The following is a 26188-nucleotide window of genomic DNA, read 5'->3' on the forward strand; positions in this document are numbered from 1 at the left end:
AGCTGGGTGAGCGGCGGGGGCTCCCCAGCCACATGAGCCCATCCCCATCCCCCGCCACAAGACAGATTTCCAGATACGGACAGAAAAACAATACAAAAAGATCAGAAAAGAGAAGACCCCAGGCGATCAGAGGCATATCATCCAGGCTCATAGGCAATGAAATTTCCAACAGGAGAAAAGACTTACCAGTAAATAATTTTGTCTTTTTGCACATGGGTGGTTTTCTCTCATGCCGTGATTATGGGTTGAAGGACAGACCACAGGTATATCAAGCGTTAGTCCCCAGAAACAACCTTACATTGCAGTGCCACTAGCAGGACCAAGAGTAGAGGTGGGGGGGAAAGCTGCAACAAGGTTCCCCTCACTCCATGTACAGGAGGGGCAAGATGAAAGGGCATGTTTTGCATCCCTCAGAAAGAGGAGTTTCGATGCCCGTTATGCCCATGAAGTGAAATTTCATCCAGCCAAATAGCATTAAGCAATTCGAAATCAAGGCACATTGACTCGATCCTGCATTCAGCACGCAGCCTCCACCCCTCTTAGTCATCGTGCTTTTAGCTGAAGCTTTGTCCTTATTGCACCTCTCAAAACCACACAGAATTTTTTCAGTTTAGAATAATTGAAGTACGAGAAAAAGGAGGCTTGAGGACAGGTCCTTTCATGTCATTGGGAGAAGGTGGTGTTTTCAGAGATGAGAAGAACAATGAATTAATTTACAGTGTTTTTCAGTATCCCTTCTCCTAATTTTCAGGTCTGGCAGGTCTAGAAACCACGGAGACAACAGAATTAACACTGATTTATCCTTCTTGACCTTCTTCAGCACCATGGGCAGCCAGAAGAACACAGTTAAGCAACATCATAGCGCTCTGCTCTTTTCCACAGAAACCTTCACCGCAGGAAGCACAAGTACAAGGGCTTGAAATCAAATAGAGGAAAGCATGTCATGCGCAATGTGGATCCAAATGCCCAGATCCTACTGGCAACCTGCACTAGTAAAATTAACACGCCCCGGCAGATTTGCTGGCCATTGCACAGTGCGTCCTGCAGAACTGTTGGCCCCCCAGAAGAGAGCCTCTCGATCCACCTGCAGCCTGCAAGGAGCCCCACACCAGAGCTCCCACTCTGCCTCCTTGTTTAAGCACCTCTCTTACCCCCACGAGCCACGTCCCTGCTCTTGGCCCGGTACCTGACACACTGCACGCCTGTGGCCACGGAAGGACTGCCCTGAGCCCCTGGGCTGGTGCACTCATGTGCCTGCTCAGCCCCTGCGGGGCACAGCAGTGTGCCCGTGCACACCTCCGCAGCGCGCTGGCTCCGGGGGACTCGGCTGCTGCTCCTTTTGTGCTTCTCCTGTGTGCTAGGCAGCCTCTGGTGCTTCCTCCGGCCCACGAGAAGACCACATTTCTCCATGTCGAAGGAGCAAAGGCACTGCTCATACATGCTGCTGCACCCCATGGGGTCAAACACCTGGTTCAGGGGAACCAGTAACATCAAAAATGAGACTTGCTGCCAGAGCCCGGTAGAGGTCAATGGCAATGATAGCTTGGGTCTAAAGCAGCAGCCAGTGCAGGGGCACTCCGTGTCGTACAGGACAGGGGTCAGGCTTGTCCTGTCTGCAAGCCTTAGTCTCCCAAAAAGCAAGACATGAAGAGCAGAAAGGCAAGAACTGCATGCAGAGAGGGCAGTCTTCGAGGCTTTCTACAAGGAGCTATAGGAAGCTCCTTGTAGAAAACTCCCACAATCCACCTCAGAGGAGAAAACCACTGCCATGTGGGGCGGTGCTACCCCTAACTCCTGCTGGTTAGGGGGCAACCATTTTGGTGCTATGAAATCTGTGGCAGCCAGGGTCACAGAAGACTGCAGACATTTCAACAACGTGAAGTAGATCCTTTACTGCCCAGCTCTGTCAACTGTGGCTGTTGCTTCCAATCTTGCTGCTTTAGGACAGGTGCAAATTTCTGCCAAGAGGCAGAGCATATAGTACTACTTTCAAAAGCAGCATCCTCTCCACCTCACGGGTGCTCGGTCTGGTTGCACGTGCACTAGCAGACACAAACCAGTGCCTGCAAGAGCCAGTCTTGCTCAGGAGATGCACATATCCAACATGCTTGCTACTGTTACGCTACGTTTGTGGGAGACAATGTCATGCTCTCTGATGTAGCTTGCTGCTAAACTGACAGTCTCCTCTCTGCTTATTTGTCTGCTGCAATAGTGTCATAGCTGAGAAAGTAAGAGACACAGCAAGCCCCAGGTCAGCAAGCATCTGTACCCAAAAATGCATGACTCCCTCATTGTCATCACCCCTTCCAATCCCTCAGTAAGCAAGAAAAACAATTTTCCCTTGCTAGAGTTAGCTGGGGATGCGTCCACCACCAGGCTGCTTTCCAGCTTAACCTGCCTTGGGTTGTGACTGATGACGAGCACGATCATTTCTTTGGGCCCCCAAGTACGAACCCAATCTATTGCTACTTCTGGCTCCCTGAGCAGCCTCTCAAAAGGAGGCATAAAAATAATTTCAAGAGCTATTTCATAGCTCCTGACCCCGTGATTGCACAATTATCCCACAGAAAAGAAATCCCTTCCAGTGGAAAGAGGGGACCCACTGCAACATATGCATCAACACGGGCTACACTAGAACTGGAGACAGCTGGGAGACTCCTGGTTCAGAAGCTCACAGAGCTGATGGAGGTGGGTAAGCTGCTTTGAGCTTCAGGCGGAGGCCTACTGAATTTACTGACCAAGACAAGTAGGCTGTGTGTTTGGACTTACATACCAGAAACTTTTCCCTATGTGAGAAAGGAGGTGGTCATGAATTCAGATCAAACAGCGATTCCAGCTGAGAAATCCCCCTCCAGACAGAAACCATGTCAACTCTAGTTCTGTGCTTATCATCCTCCCTAATCCTTTTCTTTCCTTATTTTTGTGCCCTCTTTGGTAGGATTTCTGCACTACAGGCAGCAGGAGACAGGAACAGCAGCCAGGAAGACTCCATGATTCTCTGGTTAACAGGCAGACATCAAGTGAGACAGTCTGCTGATGCCTCCTTTCCCAAGAAAGTGGTTTTTTAACATAAAAATACTATTTATCCCTGAAATCTGCTGTCACCTGGTAAAAAACAAAACAAAAATATCAACCCTCCTGTCCCACAATCTAGTGATGCACGGAAATGCAAATATGACCATAAAACATACCTGATGACGAGCAGAAAAAACAAGGGAAATCCAGCATACTAAGTTGTGAACTCCCTACAAGCCAAAACCGGCTTTGCAATGTACCTCTTACACCACCACTGGATTACTTCAACAAGCTAAGTGTGATACGGGGCAAACCATAGGCAGCCAGTGCTCAGTGGGTATCAGCAGCAGCACAGGTAACAGCAGAGTTGAGGAGGACAAGACAGTTTTGCTCATCAGTCTGGACTGTCTTCCATCTCCTCTCTCTTCCCCTGCTATACATCCTTTTCATTCCAGCTATCTATCTGCCCCACACCTGAGCACTGGTCCACCCTCTGGTGCGGTACAGCTCTACAGTTCCTGGAGATTTTCCTCATCACCTTTTATAACCTTTATACAAACTTTTCCTGAAGTGAAACAGAATAAAGCCTTAAAGAAGTGCAGGAGCTGGCTTGTCCTGCCTCACTGGTCACTGCCACCAGCTGCCTCCTGCTCACTCCATCAACCGCAGTGAGAGCTCTGAGTTACATTAGAGAATTATAAATGTTTCTTTCCAATGATCCTCTTCAAGCCACAGAATGTAAACTTCATCCGCTAATATCACACCATTACTTACATTTTATACTGGCATTCAAAACAAAGATACATTTTCAAAAATTGTTTTAAAATGGCTATTTGGAAGGAAAATACAGCTACAACGAAGTGTGAGAACAAGGAAAAGAGATTCATATAAGCATCTCCCAAAATATTCTCTTCTTAACACTTGCTTACATTACAGCTATCTCATTAAGTAAAAGGGCGTGAAGAAAGAAATAAGACACTTGCTTTTATTCTCAGGGAAAAAAAAAAAAAAAACAACCAACTTTCAATTGAGCTACTTACCCTAAATGAGAATTCAAGGTTTTCTCCTCCCCAGACTTCCATTCCTGTGTCATATGAACCAAGATAATCAAAATACTTCTTGCTCACAGAAAACAATCCACCTGCCATGGTTGGAGACCTATAAAAGAGAATCATAACTCTGAATTAAATAAAAAGCAAAAAAATATAAATTAACAAACCAATGCAACCGACAAAAAATATGGTATAGTTTTATTTTCCATTTTCTCAGTCTTTTCTGAATACAAAGTAACAGTCAGCCATTGATCAGTTATCACCAGGCCATTTAAATTTAATTTTGTAGTTAAAATCTGTATCCAAAACAAGCTCCAGAATGTATTAAAATAATGAAATCAGAGAAGATGAATATTGTGTTAATATAAATTTTTGCAATCACAGTGTCTTCGTGAGCAACAATAAATGACTCGTCTCTTACCTTCACACACTAGAATATAAGCTTTTTTGTGGCAGAATTATATTAGTCAGCTCTGAAATTCTAAGTGCAGTATCCTTATATATTTTACTTAAGTAATAAGGAAACATATATTTGTGCTTTAGTAATTAATAACAACATTCCTGATCCCATTAATATCAAGTGGAAAAAACTCTCAGACATCAATTGAGCAGAATTAAGTAACTATAGCCCCTAAAGAATTGTTTTTCTTTCTAAGAAGATCTGCCCATCTGTATTTTTTTGAATTTTTTACTAAGTTTGGGGGAAAAAAAATCAGGGGTCAAACCCGGATCCTCATCGAAAACCACAAGGCCCAGAGTGACAGTGCAATTAAGGGATGTATTTTCAGTAAAGTAGTGTGTGCACATATACACAAACTTGTATTTGTTCAATATTGTTCCTAATTGTTTACAGTCTTAGAAAATGACCCTCTTTAAAGTGCCAAGCATATAATGCTGGTTGGAACTAAATTCAGCTGACACTTTATGAATTTTACTAAATTGCTGTTGAGGTAAATATTAACAAATGCTAGGTGCAGTGTTCAGTTACTCTTAATCTGTCAAAACTAATTTTACCAGCCATCTTTCTGAAGCAACACTGTCTTACACTGTCATACGTTGTTTCAAAGAATGGTATGAGATGAGGTGAGACAGAAGGGAAAAAACCAAACTCCATAACCAGTCAGGCTCTTCTGTCTCACTCCAGATCTCGTCTTTCCAAACACAGCTGTCGGTGACACCACTCTCAGCACTGCTGCTTTCTCCAGACACTTGCCGAGCTCATGGTCCTCGGGCTACCGTGAAGCTTTATCCCTCATTGTTTTCCCCTTGGCATGCCAAAGACAATTCTTCTTGTCATGGAGAAGAAAAGCATCATATTTAAACTAAAGGTTTTAAAAACATTTACTCTATTTTGAAACTGTTTTTAAGGAGGATGTGGACTAATATATGCTGAGAAGGACTAAATTACTGCCTCACTTTTCCCATTAAAAAAAAAAGTTCTCTCAGTTGAGGATAAGTTCATTAATATTTGTGAAGTACTGGATATTATTATCATGATAAGCGACCTAGAAAAGACTGAGAAAAATTAATCATTCTGTATTTGTTGTAGTCCATAAGATACCAGATTATAAATAAAAGCAAGGACTAACAAAATCGTGATGTTAAAAATGCCAAACAGAAATGCTTCATTTCTTACAATACACTGCTGAAATACAGCAACTTCCAAGTTGAACATAGCAGACACTCAACTGTCAGGATTTTGTCTACAGTGTCCATTTTCCAGATGCATTGTTTGTACTCTTACTTTACATCTCCTAAAAATACAGCATAGAGTGACATATAATACTGAATGACTACAACTTGTCTTAAAATAAAACAAAACTAAAACCCACAAGGAAGACATCCGCATGAGCTCCTGTGAGTTAGCCCTTCGTAGAAACTATGGTGGGTAGAGCTGTATCATTTCATCCCAATAAAGAACTGGCAAACTGGTTCACCTTTGAAAACAGCGCAAGGAACCACCACTATCGCTACAGCACAGATAAAGTCTTCAAAACTACTTTTGCCTTCTTACCGGTTGATGATTTTTTTCCCCCTTTTTCATCGTTGACCATGATACATTTTTTACAATGCGGATCTCTCTGCTTTGCACAGAGGACATCCTTCAGTATCAGTTAACCAGTTACAACCTCTCCATGTGCTGATAAGTGTCTGTGGGAGTTTGCCTGCAGGAGTCAAGAGACTACTTGTGCAATAAGGATTCCATATGGAAGATTACACGGGAATTTCAGCTTTTACAGCAATGTTTTTCCAGGAGCATGGTGAGCAGGAGCTATTTTGGAAAAAAGGGGAACCAAGCAAAATATGTAATTTTTAGTAATATGCTCATTTCTCAAATATTTTTCAGCACCTGGCATTTCCAAGTGAAATCAAACACACTTGTAACATTCACAGTTTCATAAGATGCATAAAAATTAACCTGATCACATCAGTCTTGGACTTCCTCCGTTTTTGTTCTCTTTCAGGGGTACTATGCCAAGTGAAGACCAGCCTCCAGTCAAATCCGCCGATCTGTGGCTCACCAGCATTTCCCAAGTACTCAAATGTATTCCAGTCAATAACATCAATAACAGGGCAGACGACAGCCGATTCTTCTTCCGCAATCCTAATATATTTTTAAAAGGAAAGGATGCCTTCCATTAGAAACTTCTCTCAAAAACTAGAACTGTCAAGAACAGAGAACGCTTACAGATACCAAACACAAAGTTCTGCCTCTTTTCAATTCATGCTGCAATACAAGGAAATAATGGCTACAAGAATAACCACCGATTTCTTGCTGAGGATGCATCAGGAGGATGCATCAGGATGGACTCAGCTGTTAGGCACCTGGCAAGCATCAATCTTCCTAGACAGTGGAAGCGAGGTATGCTAGATAGCTTGGGATAACACATTCAGCATGGCTTCACTGCCATAGCCAGCACCACATTCTCAACAAAAATGTCTATTTTGTTTTGTACAGGTAGCTGCATTTAAGATATTAAGAGAGCAGCATGATTGTATAGTTCTGCAAAGATTAATAATAAATTAACTAGCCTCTTGGCCCTTAAAGTCATGGTTGTTCTTGTAACTGTGATCATCTGCAAAAAGTTATACTGAGCACTACAGCAGTAACTCAAAAAGAAGACATGAGCTTAAACAAGAAAAACCATGCGACATTGGAATTAGATCTCCAACAGTGAAACATACATGAAGGACACCTCCAGAAACCCTGGCAACATAGCAAATAAAAAGGAGAAACAAGATAGTACTGCAGAATGACATACCTATCAGCAAGGCTGATCTAAAGATAGTTGAGATCTTTATCATCCTAAGAATACATCAGAGCTGACAACATTTCTTGCAGGTCTACTTTTGCAAGTAGATAAACCCCTTCCTCCCATTTCTCAATACCATGCAGGGTTTTCTGGATTCCTTTCCAAAAGCATTTGCCCTTACAAAAGGCAGTGGGATCCTTTGCCTTCACCTCAACTTCTGGAAAGGTCGGCTCTCAGTACTAGGAGAGATCAACTTCAAGCACGGAAGCTCAAGCTAAGGTCTTTCTCCTAAATCACTCTTTAGCAATCTTCTCTACACTAGTCTTAGACATCTCCTATTAGTTCAGTGAAACGAAGTGACTTGTTTGACTTTAAGATTCTAGTACTTGTTTTAGCCCTGCATCTTCTTATTTGCATATTCCAGACGAGAAGCAAAACTGAATGCGTTATATCGCCAAACAAGGAAGAGATGTGATGTATCTGTCTTTCGAGGGGAACTAGTTCCTCATGCGATTATTAAGCTTAAAACCCGCAGGCTGAGCAAGGGGCTCTGATTCTGAAATTAGAGCAGCTTGTGGTGGTTAAATGCAGCAGAGAACAGCAGCAGTTCCAAAGAAGTATTGTCTGAGCTGAGAAAGCCTGCCTTAAGTATGAAATGGTCTCTTGTTGCTGGAGGGAAGATGCAACACAGCTGTTTTCTTCTTTATGATCTCCCATTGAAATCCTGTTTGGTAGAGCGCACAAAAGGGCTTATACAAATATTGCTATCTCCTGTCTCACTTGCATAAAACATACGTACAAAGCAATGAGAATGATATGTACACAGAGGAAAAAAAATCCCAATAAAATGTAAAAATGCTTTATTACTCCTGTAAAAGAAAAGGAGTAAAAATTAGGTAGCTGGCATGTGATTTCAGTTATGAAAGGAATCTGGTAAGTGAAAAGCCACCACCTTTTCTGTAAGTTCAGAATTAATGAGATGGTACAATGCACAGGCAGCTTACAAATACAACTACGTTTGCACTGCAAAATGCTAACACTGTTGTATTGCTCCCATACATTTAAGTCAGATATGCCATGCAAACACCCCTTAGAGATGTACATCTGCATCTGCGGCAAGAAGGGCAAAAACTCCAAGACACATCCAGGGCTAACTTTTTACAGAAGGTGATTTATTACACTCAAAAATTATCCAAATCCTTCCTCAAGATTGCCATCTAGTGGTTTGCTAAAGAAGTGAAGAAATTACAGAATCATCTCCACAGTTATGTACTTTCTTCAGAGGACAGGCGTTAAAACCATGCTTGTTCTTGATTTTTACCCCTTTTCCTTTCTTCACACTATCTGTACTGTTCATAGTTAACCCACAGTTATCTGGAATATACTTGGTATGAAATTTAGAAACAAGTTAAATATTACAATTTTAAGAACAAAAGAAATGAAAATATTATTCCAGATCCAATTTCAAATGGACATGGGGAGTTTAAGAACACAAGCTCCACTAGGAATCAGGAAGACTCGCATGCCTCAAGACAGCGTGTGCTTTTGGAAATCTCTCTCCAGTTGGAGAGACATGGATTAGCTCAGGACTGGGAAGACAGAGTTTATTACTTCTCTTCCAAGCTGCTTATGTGTACATTGTCCTGCAACAGGGGATGATGTCTCAGGGCACGCATCTTTCCAGACCTTCTCATCCACCACCCAGGCTGACAGAAGTAGCCACCTTTCCCAAGGTAGTTTCAAAGCTGGGGGTGGATTCCTCTTCCTGAAAACAAAACTTCCCCTTCTCTGAAGAAAAAGAGCAGCCTGGTCCTCGGGAGAAAACAAAAATCCACCTCCTGATCTTCCACACTTCCATTCGCTACCCCACTGCCAGGAAACAAACACTCCTCGTGCCTCAGGGACCAGACTTGGGTAACCTTCAGTAAACGTCTACCGAGAGCCATTCTTCCACTGCAGAAGCGTGCCAAACCGTCTCTTCTCCTTCTGCAGCGGGACAGAAAACCAGCCCAGAGCATAACCTCACCTTGCCAGCAGCGGCTCCAGCCAGCCCTCGTGGCATTCGCAGTGGCAGTCCAGGAACGTCAGGATGTCTCCTTTCGCCACAGATGCCCCCAGCAGCCGGGCTCGAACCAGCCCCTCTCGCTTATTTGCACGGATAAGACGCACCTTGCGTAAGCCAGCCACGTAGTTTTCCAAAGTCTCCTTTAAATGTTCTGTAACATACAAATAAAACAGAAAGAAAGAATGTCATTCTGGAACGATTGGTTTACATCATGCTACAGCAAGGGTTTTTTTCAGTAGCGTATTACTTATAGCAGTGCCTTAAAGATACTGGCATTTTGAACTCTGATTCTGCTATACTGTCTATGTTAGGAAAGGACAAGGAAAAAGCACAGAACTTGGATGGACACAAATCACAGCTACTTTCAAGAAACTGAATGCTTCGTATTTGCCTCTGTAATTCATTTCCAAATGGTTAAGTGCTTCTCAAATGTTACATAAAACTTTTTCCATGTAAAAGTTTTATTCTTAACGCAATTCATGTGTGGTGGAAAATGCCAGCATTGTCTTTGTGTCCCATAACTCAAATGCAAACAGATAACCAGGTAGCTCTCACTATACTAGACACCAAGGCAACCTTGGAGCAATCGAAACATGCTCAAATTAGGAAACCTGAAATGCTCTGACCAGACTGTGGGTTATATATATGCAAGCACTCATGTTACAACACAGCAAACGTGCTTCCCCATTCTAAACTAAATTTGGTCCACAAGTCAAATTTTTCACTGGCATGCTACAAGAAAAACTATTTTCCAATTAGATGCCTATGTTCTACAATTTTATGCTATGTTACCCAAACAGCATATCATTTTCTCCTGTGGACTGGCTGACCAAAAAAACCCATCAACAATCAACATTATTTACAATTATTCTTCCTACCTTTGTCACTGTAATCATCTACAAGGATAATTTCTTCCAAAAGTATATCTGGAGATGTCTCAAGAACACTATGAACAGTTCGCAGAAGTGTTGACCAAGCCTCATTATAAAAAGCTATCACAACGGAGGTTTTTGGCAGGCTATAATAATCATACTTCTTTTCTCTGCATCTGTAAGGGAGGGGATTACATTAAGTACAAGTGCAAAAGCATTTGTTAATTTTCAGAAAACTATTCTCAAATGAAGATTTTGTGTGCTACTTACTCACTGTAAGCAAGAACATATAAAGGATCTTAAAAGAACTGTATGTACGTGGAAAAGTCATACAAATACTTTCAGGAAGCTGGTCTTCCAGAAGTCCCATTTCTGCAGCAACATTATGACTAAAATTCTGCAAACCCCCCAAAATGTCTAAAAAGAAAAATAATAAGAGTTATTCTGGGCTGGTGTATGTGCAGTAGCTGTCTGTCATGGTTTAACCCCAGCCAGCAACTAAGTACCACGCAGCCACTTGCTCACTCCTCCCCGCTCCCAGTGGGATGGTGAGGAGGATCGGGGGGGCTGGGGGGGGGGGGGGGGGAAGTAAAACTCATGGGTTGAGATAAGAACAGTTTAATAACTAAAATAAAATATAACACTAATAATAACAATATAATAATAATTGTAATGAAAAGGAATGTAACAAAAAAAAAGATAAATAAAACCCAAAGAAAAGACAAGTGATGCACAATGCAGTTGCTCAGCAGCTGCTAACTGATGCCCTTCCCGGCCAACTCCCCCCAGTTTATACACTGGGCATGACGTTCTATGGCATGGAATATCCCTTTGGCTAGTTTGGGTCAGCTGTCGTGGCCATGCTCCCTCCCAGCTTCTTGTGCACCTGCTTGCTGGCAGAGCATGGGAAACTGAACAATCCTTGACTTAGGATAAGCACTACCTAGCAACAACTAAAACATCAGTGTGTTATCAACATTGTTTGCATACTAAATCCAAAACACAGCACTGTACCAGCTACTAAGAAGAAAATTAACTCTGTCTCAGCCGGAACCAAGACACTGTCTTTGCACAATATTACCCCAAGTAGAAGAATAAGCAATGGCCAAAACATGCTTCAGATTACAGAAAGAAAAAAAAGGAAAAAAAAAGAGAAAAAAAAAGAAATATAAAACCTAAGTGCAGTAAAAACAGTAGCATAAATTACTGATAAGTTGTGCTTTGGAAAATAAAACAAGTGCTAGACAGTAAAAATATAACTGTGAAGGAACAGCAACATATAAAGAGAAAAAAAACAGCAACAGAACTGAGATGTATATATACTGAAGCAGAATTTGGGAAGACCACAGAACTGCCAAGATATAATACTGAAATCCGGAAAAAACACAGACAGACATAGAAATGCATGTTTTTGGCTCTATGGAGAGCCAGGAAGTTTGCAAACCTTTGGATTAAGCTCCAGAATGTATTTCCTATAAATATATATATATGAACTTCCCTAAATGAACATAAGGATGCCAAGAATCTTACAGCTGAGCCAAATGTGTAAATTGTTAAAGATTCTTCTGGTCTGAAAGAATTTTAAAATAATGATGGTATTTACTACCATTTCTCCCCTTTTCTTAGAGCATTCTGTATGAGCAGTTTTGTTAAAGACCAACAGAAACGGTTTAGAGATGTTTGAATTTTCTTATGCCTCCAGCTTACCGCCTGGAATCACCGGGGCTTGTAAGGGGCAGAAGGACATACGTCAACTTCTGTAGACTGCTAGGTCACAATAGATACCGAAGCAGGTAGGACATCCCTCCTACCAAAACACAACAGCAGCGAGTCTTCTAAAACCTACACTACGGGGAGCTGAAGAGGGAAACCAGAGCTGATCAATAGAAAACGTGACAGCAAAATCCCTTAGGTCAATTTAGGGGAACCAAAATTCCCCAGACAATGACATTAAAAGCAAACTGCTTACCTACAGCACATTGAGAATATATTTACTGACTATTTAATGCTGCTGTGTTTGCAATAAAAAAAAGACTTCTTATAGGTTTCTTTAAAGATTAGGCAATATCTATTAAGATCTGTGGTATAGAAAGAAAAAAAAAGTCTGAATCTGAATATTCTTAAAATGAAAATTCTTATGAGGGGGAAAAAAAGTCTGTAGAGTACTTTTGTAATAAATACCTGAAAATGAGGAAGCAATGAGGAGAAATGACACTTGGGCATAGGCGGCACACAGAAGGCTGCTTCTCAAACATGAGCGGAATGCTGTGCAACAACACTCATTGTATATGATGTGTACGCATGCATACACACATACAGATACACATAGATAGGTAGATACACACACACTTATACAGTGAAGTACAAAAACGCCCGTCCCTCCAGGCTGTAACTTGTCCTGAGGTAAACAGGGGCATTCACACAGAGAACTGCCTCACACCAATGGCTGGTGACAGAAGTGATTTATTTTGCCAAATGTTCATGTATTAACACATGAAAAGGGAGTGACATTTTAATTAACTTTTTTTTTTAAGCAGAAAAACCTACTGTATGAATCCAATTTTAGAAATACATATTTACTTTAGCCTACTGAAAAACATTTATGCTCAGTACTGCCACAAAAAAATTCTTCTTATATATCCCAGTCACTTGTACCAGGTAATTTCAGTTAATTTCTTGATGGAAATAGGATCTTTACCTACCCATTTTAGAAAACTGAAGGAAAAAAGAAATAAATAGAAAACCTCCAGGAAAGCTTTCTCTGGAAAATATCTCAGAAAGATTCATGGAATAATAATGTTGTATTCCATTCTTTAAAAAAGGAAATCCAAAAGGTCTAAAGAAGCTTATAAGCCTAATTATAGATTAAAGACTTCAATGGAGTTGCCCGAAAATTACGTGCTGGAGACGGGAAACATAATTTGGCACAGACCAAGGCAATCCCCAAACTGTTTGTGATTCACTGTGCCTTGCTGCCTCCTTCGTTGAGCATACCCTACACTGTGGAAAAAGGTCAGCCTCCTGACGGGACATACCAGGGTACACGTTTCTTAGGTTTCTGAAGTCAATAAAGAGGCCAAAACTAAAAAGGGCTTTTTATTTACTAGCTCTGCGGTGGAAGGCAGCACGCAAGTGCAGAGAAGCGACTCGCCAGGGCAGCAGGGCAGGCTGCTGGCCGGCACAGCCGCGCTGCCCCGAGCGATGCCCGGATCCCCTGCCGCCCGCTTCCCCCCCAAAAGGCCGGCTGGACGAGGCTGACAACTCACCGAAGAAAGAAACCATCTCTCACCTTGCATATTGAAATACACAGAGCACGACTGAAAGCTTAGGTTTTTGGTACATTAAGTTTATTCTGGGGAAAACTAATCATCATGTATAGACCAATGAAAATTTTGAAACTTTTACTTTTAAAAAATTAGAAAAATACTAAAGTTATTCAACTTTTATGCAGATTTGCATGTTTATCTCAGAAATTATTTCCAAGACATATATTCCTTACTAGATTGCGACAAGATCTCAACTGTTAGCAGTCTCAAATGTTGTTGCTAAAATGAAGCACATTTCCTTATCTTTCTGTACTGAAAAAATTTTCAAAAAGTTTAGCTAAGTCTTAAAAAATAACCCCATTGGGGAGATTACAAACCCAAAGCATTTAAACCCCGGAAAAATAATAGCGTAAGAAAATCTTAAAAACCCAAATGAATCCCTGAAATGGAAACACTTAGAACTGTTGCTGAATAAGAATTAAGCGGCATGCATATGGACACTAAACATTACCACTTCACAAGATATACAAGCTTCAAAAAACCCACTACAAGTATGAAACCTGACTTAAAGCCTAGTGGTCATAACTCAGCTTTTCCATTTCCCCACTCCTATTTACAACAGAACCGCCTTAGCAGTGCATCTTCTGTATTTACCTTTACAAACTTCAGGATGTATTTTTATTCTCCGTGTGTCAGCCAAGTATCCAAGCTCCTACTTTCCAAGTGAATCATTTCACTCCTACTTTGGGTTATTCAGAAAAACAAATGTGTATCAGTCACAATATGTCATTAAAATGACAGGGAGGATACAAACTGGTGACAGCAGTCCCAAAATATGTTTTTGCAGATGCTGGGAATGTGTATTCATACTGCCTATACTGCAAGCTGCTTTCAGCTTCTGACTAAGGCGCTCTTTAGTGCCACCCTCAAATGCACAACGCTGTCTTTTCCCAATATGGGGGATCACGTTAAGACAGAATTAATTGCATCTTACGTTAGCCATCTAAAAGCTAGGTGCTATCTTTGAGCTAATCGTCTGGACTCTGCATGTCCCTAAAGACAGATCCAGAAGGCAATCCACCTCACGCTCCTCAAGCCATTTATCTAGCAGACAAACAGATTTTTGTGGGCCCCCACCTTCCCCTTGTCTATAGAGAGATGCTCAACTTTCCTACGGCTGAAGTTAAACAACAGGAAACTACCTATAGTCCCTACTATTGGCTGCCTGATACATCATCTTGAACCTAGTTATCATAACTACCAAGTGGTTTGTAAAAACAGAACATAGACCTGAGGAAATGAGTTGCCTGTAAACGTGACATTTCCAAGCATGGACAATAAACGCAGAAGCACTGTCATTTGAAGTCCGACGTATTCTTTCACTACTCTCATTATCTTACTCAACCACAGGAACTTTACTATTTACACAGATATTATATATATTTAAAAAAAAAACAAAACACCAAAGTTAAAAATGTGTGCATGTTAAGTGGGTTCATTTTCTTCAGAAAAGTACACAAATCTCTAGTCAAGCTGATTTTGGAAAAAGTTACCAGATACCAGGATCAGTCACTGAGGAAAAAACTATTGCCAGCACGTGAGCAGCTTTTTTAGAGCCAACAAAAGAAAGGCATAAAGTTTTAAATAGGACTCGGATTTCACTGAAAAAGACTCAATATATAACGGATGACAACGATAACAGACAACGCGATGCAAAGGAGTGACACCTGCTCAGCCTCTGCCCTCCGATGGCTCCTGTTCTCTGCAGCCCCACTAGAAAATGCCCAAGCAGAGTCCTTGTGCACAGCGGAGTTGCACCCAGAGAAACCGCGGCCGGGACTGCCCCAACCAGCTCCCAGGGAGTGGGCTGGGACACTGCCCCGCTCCAGCAGCAACCTGCTTCTGCATCGTCCTCCGTTTCCCTCAGGCACTCTCTGCCACACCGGGTGGATGTTCCAGGAATCCTCCTGTTTGATCGCTGTGGCTTAAAAGATAGGTATTAAAACAAGAAATGCCAAAAGACAAAGCTTTTGTTTATCAATTTATACTAAAACAAACATCTACTTTTTTTAATTCTAATTGTATTCATCCATGAATCTAAATCTCTAGATGGGAAGAGAGAGAAAATAATGCTGGTACGTACCCAAACACAAATTTTAAACCACGTTCACTATGTACCTTCTTTCCTGGATCTTTCACTACAGCATCTACTCAAACATCTAACTCCACAAAATGCAAACTGAAGCAAAGCATGTAAAGGTGTATCATCATATATCCACATTCCCATGGGGTTTTGGTTTTATCTTTTTACACTGCATTTGCAAGTCACGGTCTAACTGAGACTATATGGCTGACAAGTCTACTAATTTAAACTTGGAATCTACGACACTACAAGGTCTTCTGTTAGCAAGTTTTACAATAGGTTATTTATTAGAAACTAAGGAGACATCAGTCAGGAAATGCCTAAACAAAATTAAATGGGCTATTTTGGAGAACATTTGTGTCAATTAATGTAATGACTCAATTTATTTCATTGTAAGGAGCTGTTTCTCTTAGAGATGCATATCTATATACAGGGAGAGAGAGCACGAATGTGTGCACACTGGGCATGCTGCCATGAGTTAATTAGGAATGGTTGCTGACATACTTTTATGTAAGACTTTCACCACAACTGCAACAACGATACAGCAAGGGAAAATACATTTTTAATCTCCAAATTTGATCTTCTATATGCACAGTTACTCATGTTTTAAGAAAAAATATGAAATGTTCTGTGAGTTTTCAAAGATTTATTAAGAATACAATCTGTTCATAAATTATTTAATGCTTTCTACAGGTACAGTATGTAAGTTTTGCTTTCGAAGTTTCAACGTGAATGCCCGAGAATACAGGCAAGTTCAAGATTGAGTAGCTTCTCTCAGGAAGTTCAAAACAGCACATGCCACTGCTATATCTGATTTAACGTGATTTACGTGACTACAGTACATGACATTGCCATATACGCACCATCATAGCGTCATCTAGGAAACACTGTTAGGGTCCTACTGCAGGCTGGGTTTCACGCCGTGGGCTAGGAACCAGGCTTGCTGGGTTTGTTACGGTGGGCCATGGACATGACGCCTCACGACACAACCTCCTTTTCCCTTCCTAATTTGAACAGACTTAAGACATTGAATTAAACACGCCCTTTTAATAAGAGGTGTGCTCAAACGTGGCGTTTTGTAGGCTGTAAGGAAATACGGCTGATCTGGACGAACGGCAGCAGCCATGAGCGTCTCAATCTATTTTCACCTTCTCCACTCCCACTCCATAAACGGCAGAGGCAGCAACGTGGACTCAGCAGTCTGCCAGGTATCTTCATCCAAGAGAAAACATCTTCTTCTCCCACCCTCCCAAAGCCACGGCAGAGGACACAGCTGTGCTGGGGGCCTCTTCTCCCCCTTTTTCTACTTCTCCCAGCAGCAGCTTAGGGTTCAGCAGGTCCCCTCGTGAGCATCCCAAACTCAGCAGCACGACATGGGTCGCAGCGCTGGTTTCTGAGCCACCCTGCAGAGTTACTGAGGCCGTGTTACCTACTCCAGGCTGAATGTGTGTTTGAACAGCCGCTCCTCATCCCTCCTCGGGGGAGAGCAACCTATGGATAAAATCCAGCATGTGAGCCAAAAGCGATGCAGCCGTATTACATCAAAACCTGGGATATAGAGGTGCGATATTTTCAGTGGAATTAAAGGATATGATAAATCAGATTATTCTTATCTCCTCCAAACACTAGAAAACTTTTCATACTAATTTATTTTCTCACATAAAACTACCTTGAACCATCAGTTCTGTTTAAAAAAAAAAAAGTGTCTTATCAGAGCATGGAAAGGCTGCACCTGGTTTTCCATACCTACATACCCCACGTGTGTTCGGATATTACAGAAAAAGGCGCTGACGTTTACAGAAGGTGTGTCTTGGTCCTATTAGCAAAGCAGATAGCAGCAAGGTACTGGTAACTGCCAGAACAGCTGAATTATTTGAGGCAGGGCTGGAACACGTCAGCAGCATGAGTTAAAGCGATGCTGGCCCACACTTCCCCGCCACCCAGTCCCAGCCCAGCAGCCTGGGTAAACGCTCCCTAAATCGTGTCTGCTGAAACAAACCACGTTAGGAGAGAGCCCCCAGTACAGTCTACAACACCGTGATACGATCAAGTCTCTGGAAACAGAGGCTAGCTAGATCGTGACAAATTATTTGATGTTTTAAATAATGATTCTCCCAGTGACAATAAGGTCTCAACAAGACAGACTGCCAAACACTGTTTTAAGATTTCAGACAATAAAGCGCTGCGCTGGCTAGTGTAAAAACATCGTGAGAAGCAAGGAAGAAAGCTGGGAAGTCTGAAATAGAAGAAAATATTTGCAAAGAAGTTGGGGGGGGGGAAAGCAAATCTGCTTAAGACAGATTAAAAATACATTAAGAAAAAATGGTCTAGAAAGCCCACCTATGAGGGTGGACTAAATCTATATCCTAAAATCCACACATATAAGAAATCCATAGATCCTCCTAATTCCAAATTGTTAGAAAAAGGCAACAAAAGTTCCTACCTAGCCCAGATTCTGCATATGCAGATGAAAAGACATTTCTGTATCTGTCCATGAGGAAAAAACAATTAATTTTTATTTCATTTTGCTCAAATGGTTACCTGCAATTGCAATTTTCTTCCAAGGCAGTGAGATACACTTAACATTTGCATAGAGCCATACGATTTCCTACACCTACATTCAGAAACTTACTTTGATGTGAGTAATTTGATTCAGGACAAGAAAAATATTTTGCAGAGTAATACAGTAACTGAAAGAAGTTACTGTAACCATCACTAATAGTAGGGTGTGGATGCACCTGGTCCTTACAATCGTGTATAGTAAAAACACCGTTTGAATAAAGAAAAAAAAATAATCACAATTTGTGGTTACTATCACTGATCTGGGAACTTTGTCAGGTTAAAAATGAAATCAACTGAAACCAAGCACTCATCTAGACGTCAGAGGAAGTTGAGGATCTCTACCAGAAGCTGTAAAGAAAAACGGTCAAAAAATAATCATCTGAGCTCTTCTGGAAAATGTTTGCAGGTGACTATTAAACAAAAGCATAATGACAAAGAAAACTGACACATTTTTACAGAAGACAGGAAACAAAAATAGTTAAAATATCCTAAATATCAAAGCGCTTCTGGAAGCATTGTTGTATTTTGTACTGCTATAAAATGCAAGCCTGCTTATTTAAAAACAAAACCAAAAAACCAACAATACTGCAGATTTATTACTCCCTCACTTAACTGTATGAGGGAGGAATGAGATGTCCCAGACACACATTGCTTTGCAGGTCTAAAGCCTGTTTATAAATATAAGGAATCCTGCCAACTAACAATAAAGTAATGACTAAAAGGTATTACGATTAATGTAGTTACTAGTAACCAATTATCCGTTCCAGAAAAGCTCAGAAAACAAATAAAACAAAAAAACCCAACCCCAAATCAGTGATCATAGTGTTATGAAACTAACTAAACCAAATACACCTAGAAGTGTTTTATGCAAAGGATTTGCTCATAAGTAGAAGAGTGTTGTGTCTTCTGGACTCTGATCAAATGTAAAGCATGGGAATACCTACACCAAAGCAAGCCCTGGGCGCAGAGCGCGCAATTAGCTGCACATTTAGAGGGAAGGGATGTGCTGGCAACGTCAAGCTGCTGCAGATCAGCTCTCCAAAGAGTTCACTTTTCCTATACGCACTGCCAAAAAAGTCACTGCAGTTATTTCACCTTTAGATAACAGATGAAGGAGAAGCTCCTGGGTGAAGTCAGGCAGGCGCGGTGGGCTGAGGAGGAAACACCCGGCTGCTGTGCCGTTTCCTGGAACAGGGTCAGGTTAAAACTCCTGGCAGGAGCAGCGTGCCCATCAGAATCACATGCTGTGATTTTTGGAGCGGAAGAGGGACCAAAACCTAGTCTCGAGAATTATTCTGGGAATTTGCTAGAAAGATACTATCAGATAAGCAGCCTGCATAATCTGGTATTTACAACCCAGTAAACAAAATAAACCACAGTAGCAAGTGAGATTGTAAGAGAATCACATTCAAATCTGGGAACAGACGGGAAAAGCCGTTTTGAAAGTTGGAAAAAACTTAGCACAAGATCGTTACGCTAAACTTAAAGACAATATCCCCCAAAATAAATAATATTATAGGCATAAATGATGGTGACAGAGGAATTTAAGTATTTGTGTATATCTATCAATCTATACATAGATACTGAAATATATATACACACATACTTAAATATATATAAAAACATACATATATAAAACATATATATAAACAAGCTCTCTCTCCAAAACTCAGAAAATTATCTAGAATTAAAGAACGAACCTCTAAAACTTTTTTTATAGCTGCTAATTATTACGCAGACCACATTCAGTATTTTGGGGGCTTTTGTGGCTACTCAAAATCATTTGCCAGGTAAAGAAAGACAGAAGACTTACAAATCCATTTGCTTGCGAGCACAAGTGAAATGAGGCCCAAACGCTGATTCAGGCTTCTACCATGAAAGAGACTTCACAAAATGCTGAGTCAGCACAAAAGTGCCTATCCCTGCCTTGTTCCTTTTGTAACAAGTCAGCCAAAAGAAGGCTGGTGTGATTTTACAGAAACCATCCCTGAAATAAATGTGCAATGCACCCCTACTGTGAGAAATACAGAAAGAAAAAAAAAGAAGTTAGAATGTCTAAAATCAGGAACAATGCTTGAGAACAGTCCTTAATCTAAAAGAACCCAAGCAGAAAAACTGGAAATATATTTCTTACACATTGTAGTGAACTGTAAAAGGCTAGGAGATCCTATCAGTTGTCTGCCTAATCCTGCAGTCCTGTAAAATGAGCACACGGTGAGAAGCCCAGCAGGACGGGATGCGGCCCTGCTGTTGCAGGGCAGCAGCAGCCAAAACGCACGGCCCAGAGCTCACAGAGCTGCACTTACAGGGCATCAGCCCCAACACGGCCCTCACTAAGTCGATGTCTGACAGAGGATGCTTGCTTGTCTTAAACCTGCTATAATTGTTGCTTGCCGTACGTGTATAAACTCAAGAAATGAAGGATAGACATTGGGAAGACAACCTGGGCCATCTAGACAACTTTATGATTGGGGGGGGGGAAATTCACTGTGGCAGTGATGTAGCCTTGAAAGAGGTGCCCAGAGAGGCTGTTGAATCTCCATCCTTGGAGACTTTCCAAATTTGACAGGACAAGGATAGCCTTTAGCAACACACTCTAACACTGAAGTTGCCCTGCTTCAAGCAGAAGGTTGGACTAGACACCCCAGAGGTTCCTTCCAACCTTCGTCATTCTCTGACCCTATGGCACATTTCACTTCTAGCCTTGTACAAACTGTATCACCATTATTAATTTCCTTACATTCTTATGCACAATATTTTACCAAAAGAACATTTTTTATAGTTTGTTGATATATATATTATATGTTTAATTTGTTGATATGTATGTTTAAATATTGTCATGGTTTAACCCCAGCCAGCAACCAAGCACCACGCAGCCGCTTGCTCACTCCTCCCCCCTCCCAGTGGCATGGGAAGGAGGATCAGGGAAAAAAAAAGTAAAACTCACGGGTTGAGATAAGAACTGTTTAATAACTAAAATAAAATACTAACATTAATAATAATAAAATATAGTAATTATTATTATTAATAATAATAGTGATGCTCAATGCAGTTGCTTACCACCTGCTGACCGATGTCCGAGCAGTGATCTGCCCCTCCTGGCCAGCTCTCCCCAGTTTATATACTGGGCATGATGTTCTATGGCATGGAATATCCCTTTGGCTAGTTCAGGTCAGCTGTCCTGACCATGCTCCCTCCCAGTTTCTTGCACACCTGCTTACTGGCAGAGCATGGGAAACTGAACAATGCTTGACTTAGGATAAGCGCTACTTAGCAACAACTAAAACATCAGCGTGTTATCAACATTATTCTCACACTAAATCCAAAACACAACACTATACCAGCTACTAGGAAGAAAATTAACTCTATCCCAGCCAAAACCAGGACAACTATATATATTTATGTATACGTATACATACAGGTACATTTATATACAAACATATACACACACACACAATTCTAGCCAGCAATAAAACTAAAAAGTTTCGGTGTGATGAAACACATTGTTATCAGTTGCTGACCTCAAGCACAGACAGTTAAAGGAAGCAGGAACTGTCTAAAGGAAGCGATAGAAGTTGTCGAGTTCTCCAGGTCTGTGTTTGAATAGAAACAGTATCAGTTCTCAGAAAAACACGTTACAGTGGTCTGTGAGAACAAGAATGAATAAAGGTCTTCTGAATATTTACATTGGCAGGAATACATTAGTAGCAGGAACACCTAAAGCTGAAGAAACTTTATCATAAAGTAAATAACATTTGTATAGGATTCATAGTCAAATATCATCAAACAATACATTATTTGGGGGAGTAATCTCAGTCAAACTATTCTTCTCTTCCTGCACAGCATTACCAGACATAGGTATTAGCAAATAACTACTGCCACATTTCTGGTCTGATAGCAGGCCCAGGAGGTACAACACGTAGCAGTGGGAAGTTTTTTGTCATCAGTTTCTGATAAAGCAACACCTTGTATACATAATTTTGCTGACCAGGTTTAAAGGCTTACTGGTTCAGATATTCTCACTCTTATTAGCAAAATTCTAGTTTTAACTAGATTCACATTTGTGATTTTCACAATTCACACCCAGAGAGCGGGTTCACTGATGAATGTGGGAGGGCATTAAGGTTAAAAGGAGCAGTTGGGCATCCAGGTGGTGGGGATGTTGCCTATCTTTATTTCCCTTTCTTTCCTCTTCCCATTTCCCTGGGATCTAAAATTTCCAGACTCACCTCCACACATAAGGATATGCTGAAACAGACCAAAAGCCCATAGCCCAGAATAATGTCTCCAAACATAGTATCTGTTAATATCTCACGAATACTTGATGTCAATTTTCTAGAAGATGGAACTCCTTATACTTTACAGTAAATGGATTTTTGAAACAAGGAGGTTGCAGAATTTGTGTTATCCACTTTATGCATCGACCTAGTATTGCAGCAGCTCAGCAAGAGGCACCCTCTCAGTAGCCTGTCTGTCTTTCAGGCTGAACAGCTGTAAATTAGTTAGTCACTTCTGTATGGAAGCCATGCCATAAGTTGAACAGCATCGGGTCTAACATATTTCTGTGGAACTTTACCAGTGACCCTCCAGTATTCAAAAAAAAAAAAAAAAAAAAAAAAAACCAACCCACAAACAAACAAAAAACCCAAGTGCTTCCCAAGTTTTTATCCAGTTATTTATAAATGCAAGGAATTTCCACCTTATTTCACAGCTGTTTAAGGAACTCATCAAAAGCCTCTGGAAATAACAACACACTTGCTTATCCATATAATTACGACCCTCAAAGAACTCCAATAGGTTTGTGAGACACGTCATCCTTGACAAAGGCCAAGTTGACTCTTTTCCAATAGATCACACCTACCTATCTGCTACTAATTCTTTTCCTTACGACAGCTTGTAAATAACATGCCTGGAAGAGATCCAAGGCTTGCAAGCACACAGTTTTCTGGTTCTCCTCTGGGACTCCACTAAAAACAATGGTGTATTTGTCACCTTCTGGTCTTCAGGTACCAAAATTGTTTCATTGATCACATCTAAAAATTTAGCCTTTGCATCATTTTTGTGGACAGCTGAAGTCTAGTTGAAGTCTACCATTACTACTTATTTTCTACCATTGTAGCCTCACCCAAATGTTCATTAAAGATCATGAACGGTCAAGCATTATCAACCTTAAAGATACTAAACAATATTTTTCCTAGACTTGACTTTTCAACCTATAGAGACTATAATCTTACACTGAAGTGTAATGAATTTTCTATCGCTACAAGCTTGTGGATACCTTTTTCAAGACTTTTTTTTTTTTCTTACATCTGCTTACATGATCTTCCTTCTTAAGAGACGTAGTTAACAACTTTATTGCAAAATTGTCTTTGGAGAAGGTTGTTTTTTTTTTTTTTTTTACATTTGCTGTGTGAGTTGGATAGATGTTCTGTGACATTCTGCCATAATTTAGATCTGTGTGAAAAGGCATGAAGCACCTGCCAGCAGATACTAAAACAGTACAACACAGCCCCAGCCTCAGAAGGCAATTGTCTCTGAGATTATGTCACTGATGCCTTGCCATCCTTTTGGTTTGGATACATTTTGTCATTTCAACATCCAAACATTCAAATGAAAAAGGATGTGCCATTGTAGCAAAATCTATCTGCCCGCTTGTATTATTTTCATTTCAAGAATCTCCCCCCCCATCTATAATGTCCCCTGCTCAACAACTGTCATCTTCCATTTCCTCCAACATCCTGCCTGAAAGAAATGGCAGGAGTCCAGAATAATTCATTGAAATGATTTAAATTCTTCCTGTAGAAATGCAACTAAAATGGTCCTTTTTAGCCTATGGTCTATAGGCTGCTTCTAGGGGGAGAATAAAAGATAACTAAGAAAAACAAGCCTACTGTCACGCTTAAATTTACGATAAAAAGATCTTGCACTTGCACTGCAATTTTTTAAGAGCTATGGTAGGATTCACGTTTTAGATTCAGCACTTATAACTAGAGTTGGGTGAACTACCGGACAGGACACACTGACGTGAAGCGAATGCGTGGTAGAGGCAGAGCCCTGCTTTTTCCACAGCTCTTTGCTACCATACCATACAAACCTGCTGCAATGAAATAAACTGGCTGAAGCCAAGCTCGGGTGAAACAGAGGAGAGGACTCGGTCAGTAGCAGCCATGGCTCTGTCCTGACCCCTTTGGCTGAAGGCACATACCTGTAGCTACTCAACCCGTTCCTCTCACCAGCTGGCTGCTCGCTTACAGGACAGCCTGCACTGAGGTGAACCACTCAGCTAAACTGAGTATCTGCGTTAGGCCAGAACTGATCATACAGTCGGACCCGCTGTGCGGCACTGACTTCATGACTGCACTGAACTGTTGCCTGCAAATTAGAATCACCTCATCAAACAGTATCTAATCCTTAGTTTACAATTGCTTATGCCATCATCCGGTAAATTGTCCCGGCAACTAAGTATCCAGGATCAAGCAAAGTCCCAGTTTAGAAGAACATTATGCATCTCTGTGAGTATTTCTACACCATAAAACGGCAGCCCGCTCCTGCTAAATTCGATGATAAAACAATCGGCTTTATACTGTGTGGCATAAGACATTTGAACACAATGCAAAGCTGAAGTCTGGGAAGCATAACATTTGTAAAGCTGGGTGTGACTGGAAAAGTATGCTGCTGCCTACGGTGACCTATGCAGGCGACAGCAGCGGGAGAAGCACAGCAGCGTGCCTCTGCTTAAGGGCTGAAACCACACTGCTAGGGCTACCCGAAGAAAACCACCTCTCTCGAGTTGCACACGCACCGCCAACATGCTACTGTTTCTGCCTTGTGGAGGAGCAGAAGCCAGGTAAAATCAGCGACGGTTTTAACTTTGTGAGCAAATGCTGTGACTTGAAAGCGGGGGGGGAGGGAGAAAGTTTTAAAAGCCTCCACGTCTCCGAGCGAGCTGCAGCTGAGACACGATTATCCCGCGCTCACCGCTGCCACCAAACACTCCTCTGTTTGGAAGAGCTGCCCTAGCGAGCCCCACCAGGGGCAGGCACGGCTCCTCTGCCCCCGTCCCCACCTGCCCTCGGGGTCCCTCGGCGCCGGAGCCCGGCGGCGGCGGCAGGTGGAGCGGCGGGTACTCACAGCGGGTTCCAGCGCTCGGGCAGGCGGCGGTGCAGCGAGATGCGGTCGCTCAGGTAGGTGTTGATCTGGTGCCGGCGGATGCTCTCCTCCTGGCGGCGCTTCTCGGCCGGGCTCAGCTCCAGCCGCACCGCCCGGCCCAGCTCGCCCAGCGCCCCCGGGTCCAGGGCCGGCTTCGCGTACACCGGCTTCCGCAGCAGCTCGGCGTCGGCGGGCGGCGGCTGCGGCGGCGGGGCGCGGCGGGCGGCGTGGCGGGGCGGCGGGCCGTGCCGCCAGGCGAGGAAGCCGACGGCGGCCAGCAGCCCCAGGGCCAGCAGCGCGCCCCCGCCCCGGCAGCCCCGGCCCCGCTTGCCCCAGCACATCCCGCGGCCGAGGCGGCCGGCCATGCCGAGCAGGCGGCGGGGCGGCGGGCGGCCTCTCCCGGACGCGGACGCGGACACGGGCGCACCTCCGCCCCGGGCGGACTCGGCAAACTTCTCACGGAGCTGCCCACGCCGCGCCACCCGCCCGCCGCCGGCGCTGCCCCCGCCAGGAAACCCGCCCGGCTCCTCCGCCGGCGGCTCCTCCCTCCTCCCCGCCCCGCCGCCGGCCAGCCCGGAGGGGCGCGGCGCGGAAGAGGCGCGCAGGGGCGCTGCCGCGGGGCGGGGAGCCGCTGCCGCCGGCGCCCCCGAGCAGGGAGGCCGACCCGCGTGTCAGCGAGGGGGGCTGCCCCCCTCCCGCTCCCCAGCCGGCTCCCCGGGAGCGATGCTCCTCGGTTTCATGGTTGGTCGGCGGGCTGCTCGGCCCCGAGGGCCCCAGCACCCCAGGGAAGGCACACGCCTCCGGCTTGCT

The 26188-nt window shown here is 42.6% G+C and overlaps 1 protein-coding gene across 1 annotated transcript in view; it reads right to left on the minus strand.

Annotated features, from left to right (window-relative positions):
* Positions 1-25743, minus strand: part of GALNT12 (polypeptide N-acetylgalactosaminyltransferase 12) — a 51602-nt gene extending 25859 nt beyond the window's left edge. The window contains exons 1-5 of the mRNA XM_050891251.1: positions 25361-25743; positions 10265-10434; positions 9348-9537; positions 6487-6672; positions 4056-4173 (exon numbers count right to left, since the gene is read on the minus strand). Coding sequence (XP_050747208.1) covers positions 4056-4173; positions 6487-6672; positions 9348-9537; positions 10265-10434; positions 25361-25743 — 1047 coding nt within the window. The remainder of the gene's footprint in view (positions 1-4055; positions 4174-6486; positions 6673-9347; positions 9538-10264; positions 10435-25360) is intronic.
* Between the last annotated feature and the right edge of the window lie 445 nt (positions 25744-26188).

Source organism: Gymnogyps californianus, chromosome 2 (genome assembly GCF_018139145.2).
Source record: "Gymnogyps californianus isolate 813 chromosome 2, ASM1813914v2, whole genome shotgun sequence".
Classification (NCBI taxonomy): domain Eukaryota; kingdom Metazoa; phylum Chordata; class Aves; order Accipitriformes; family Cathartidae; genus Gymnogyps; species Gymnogyps californianus.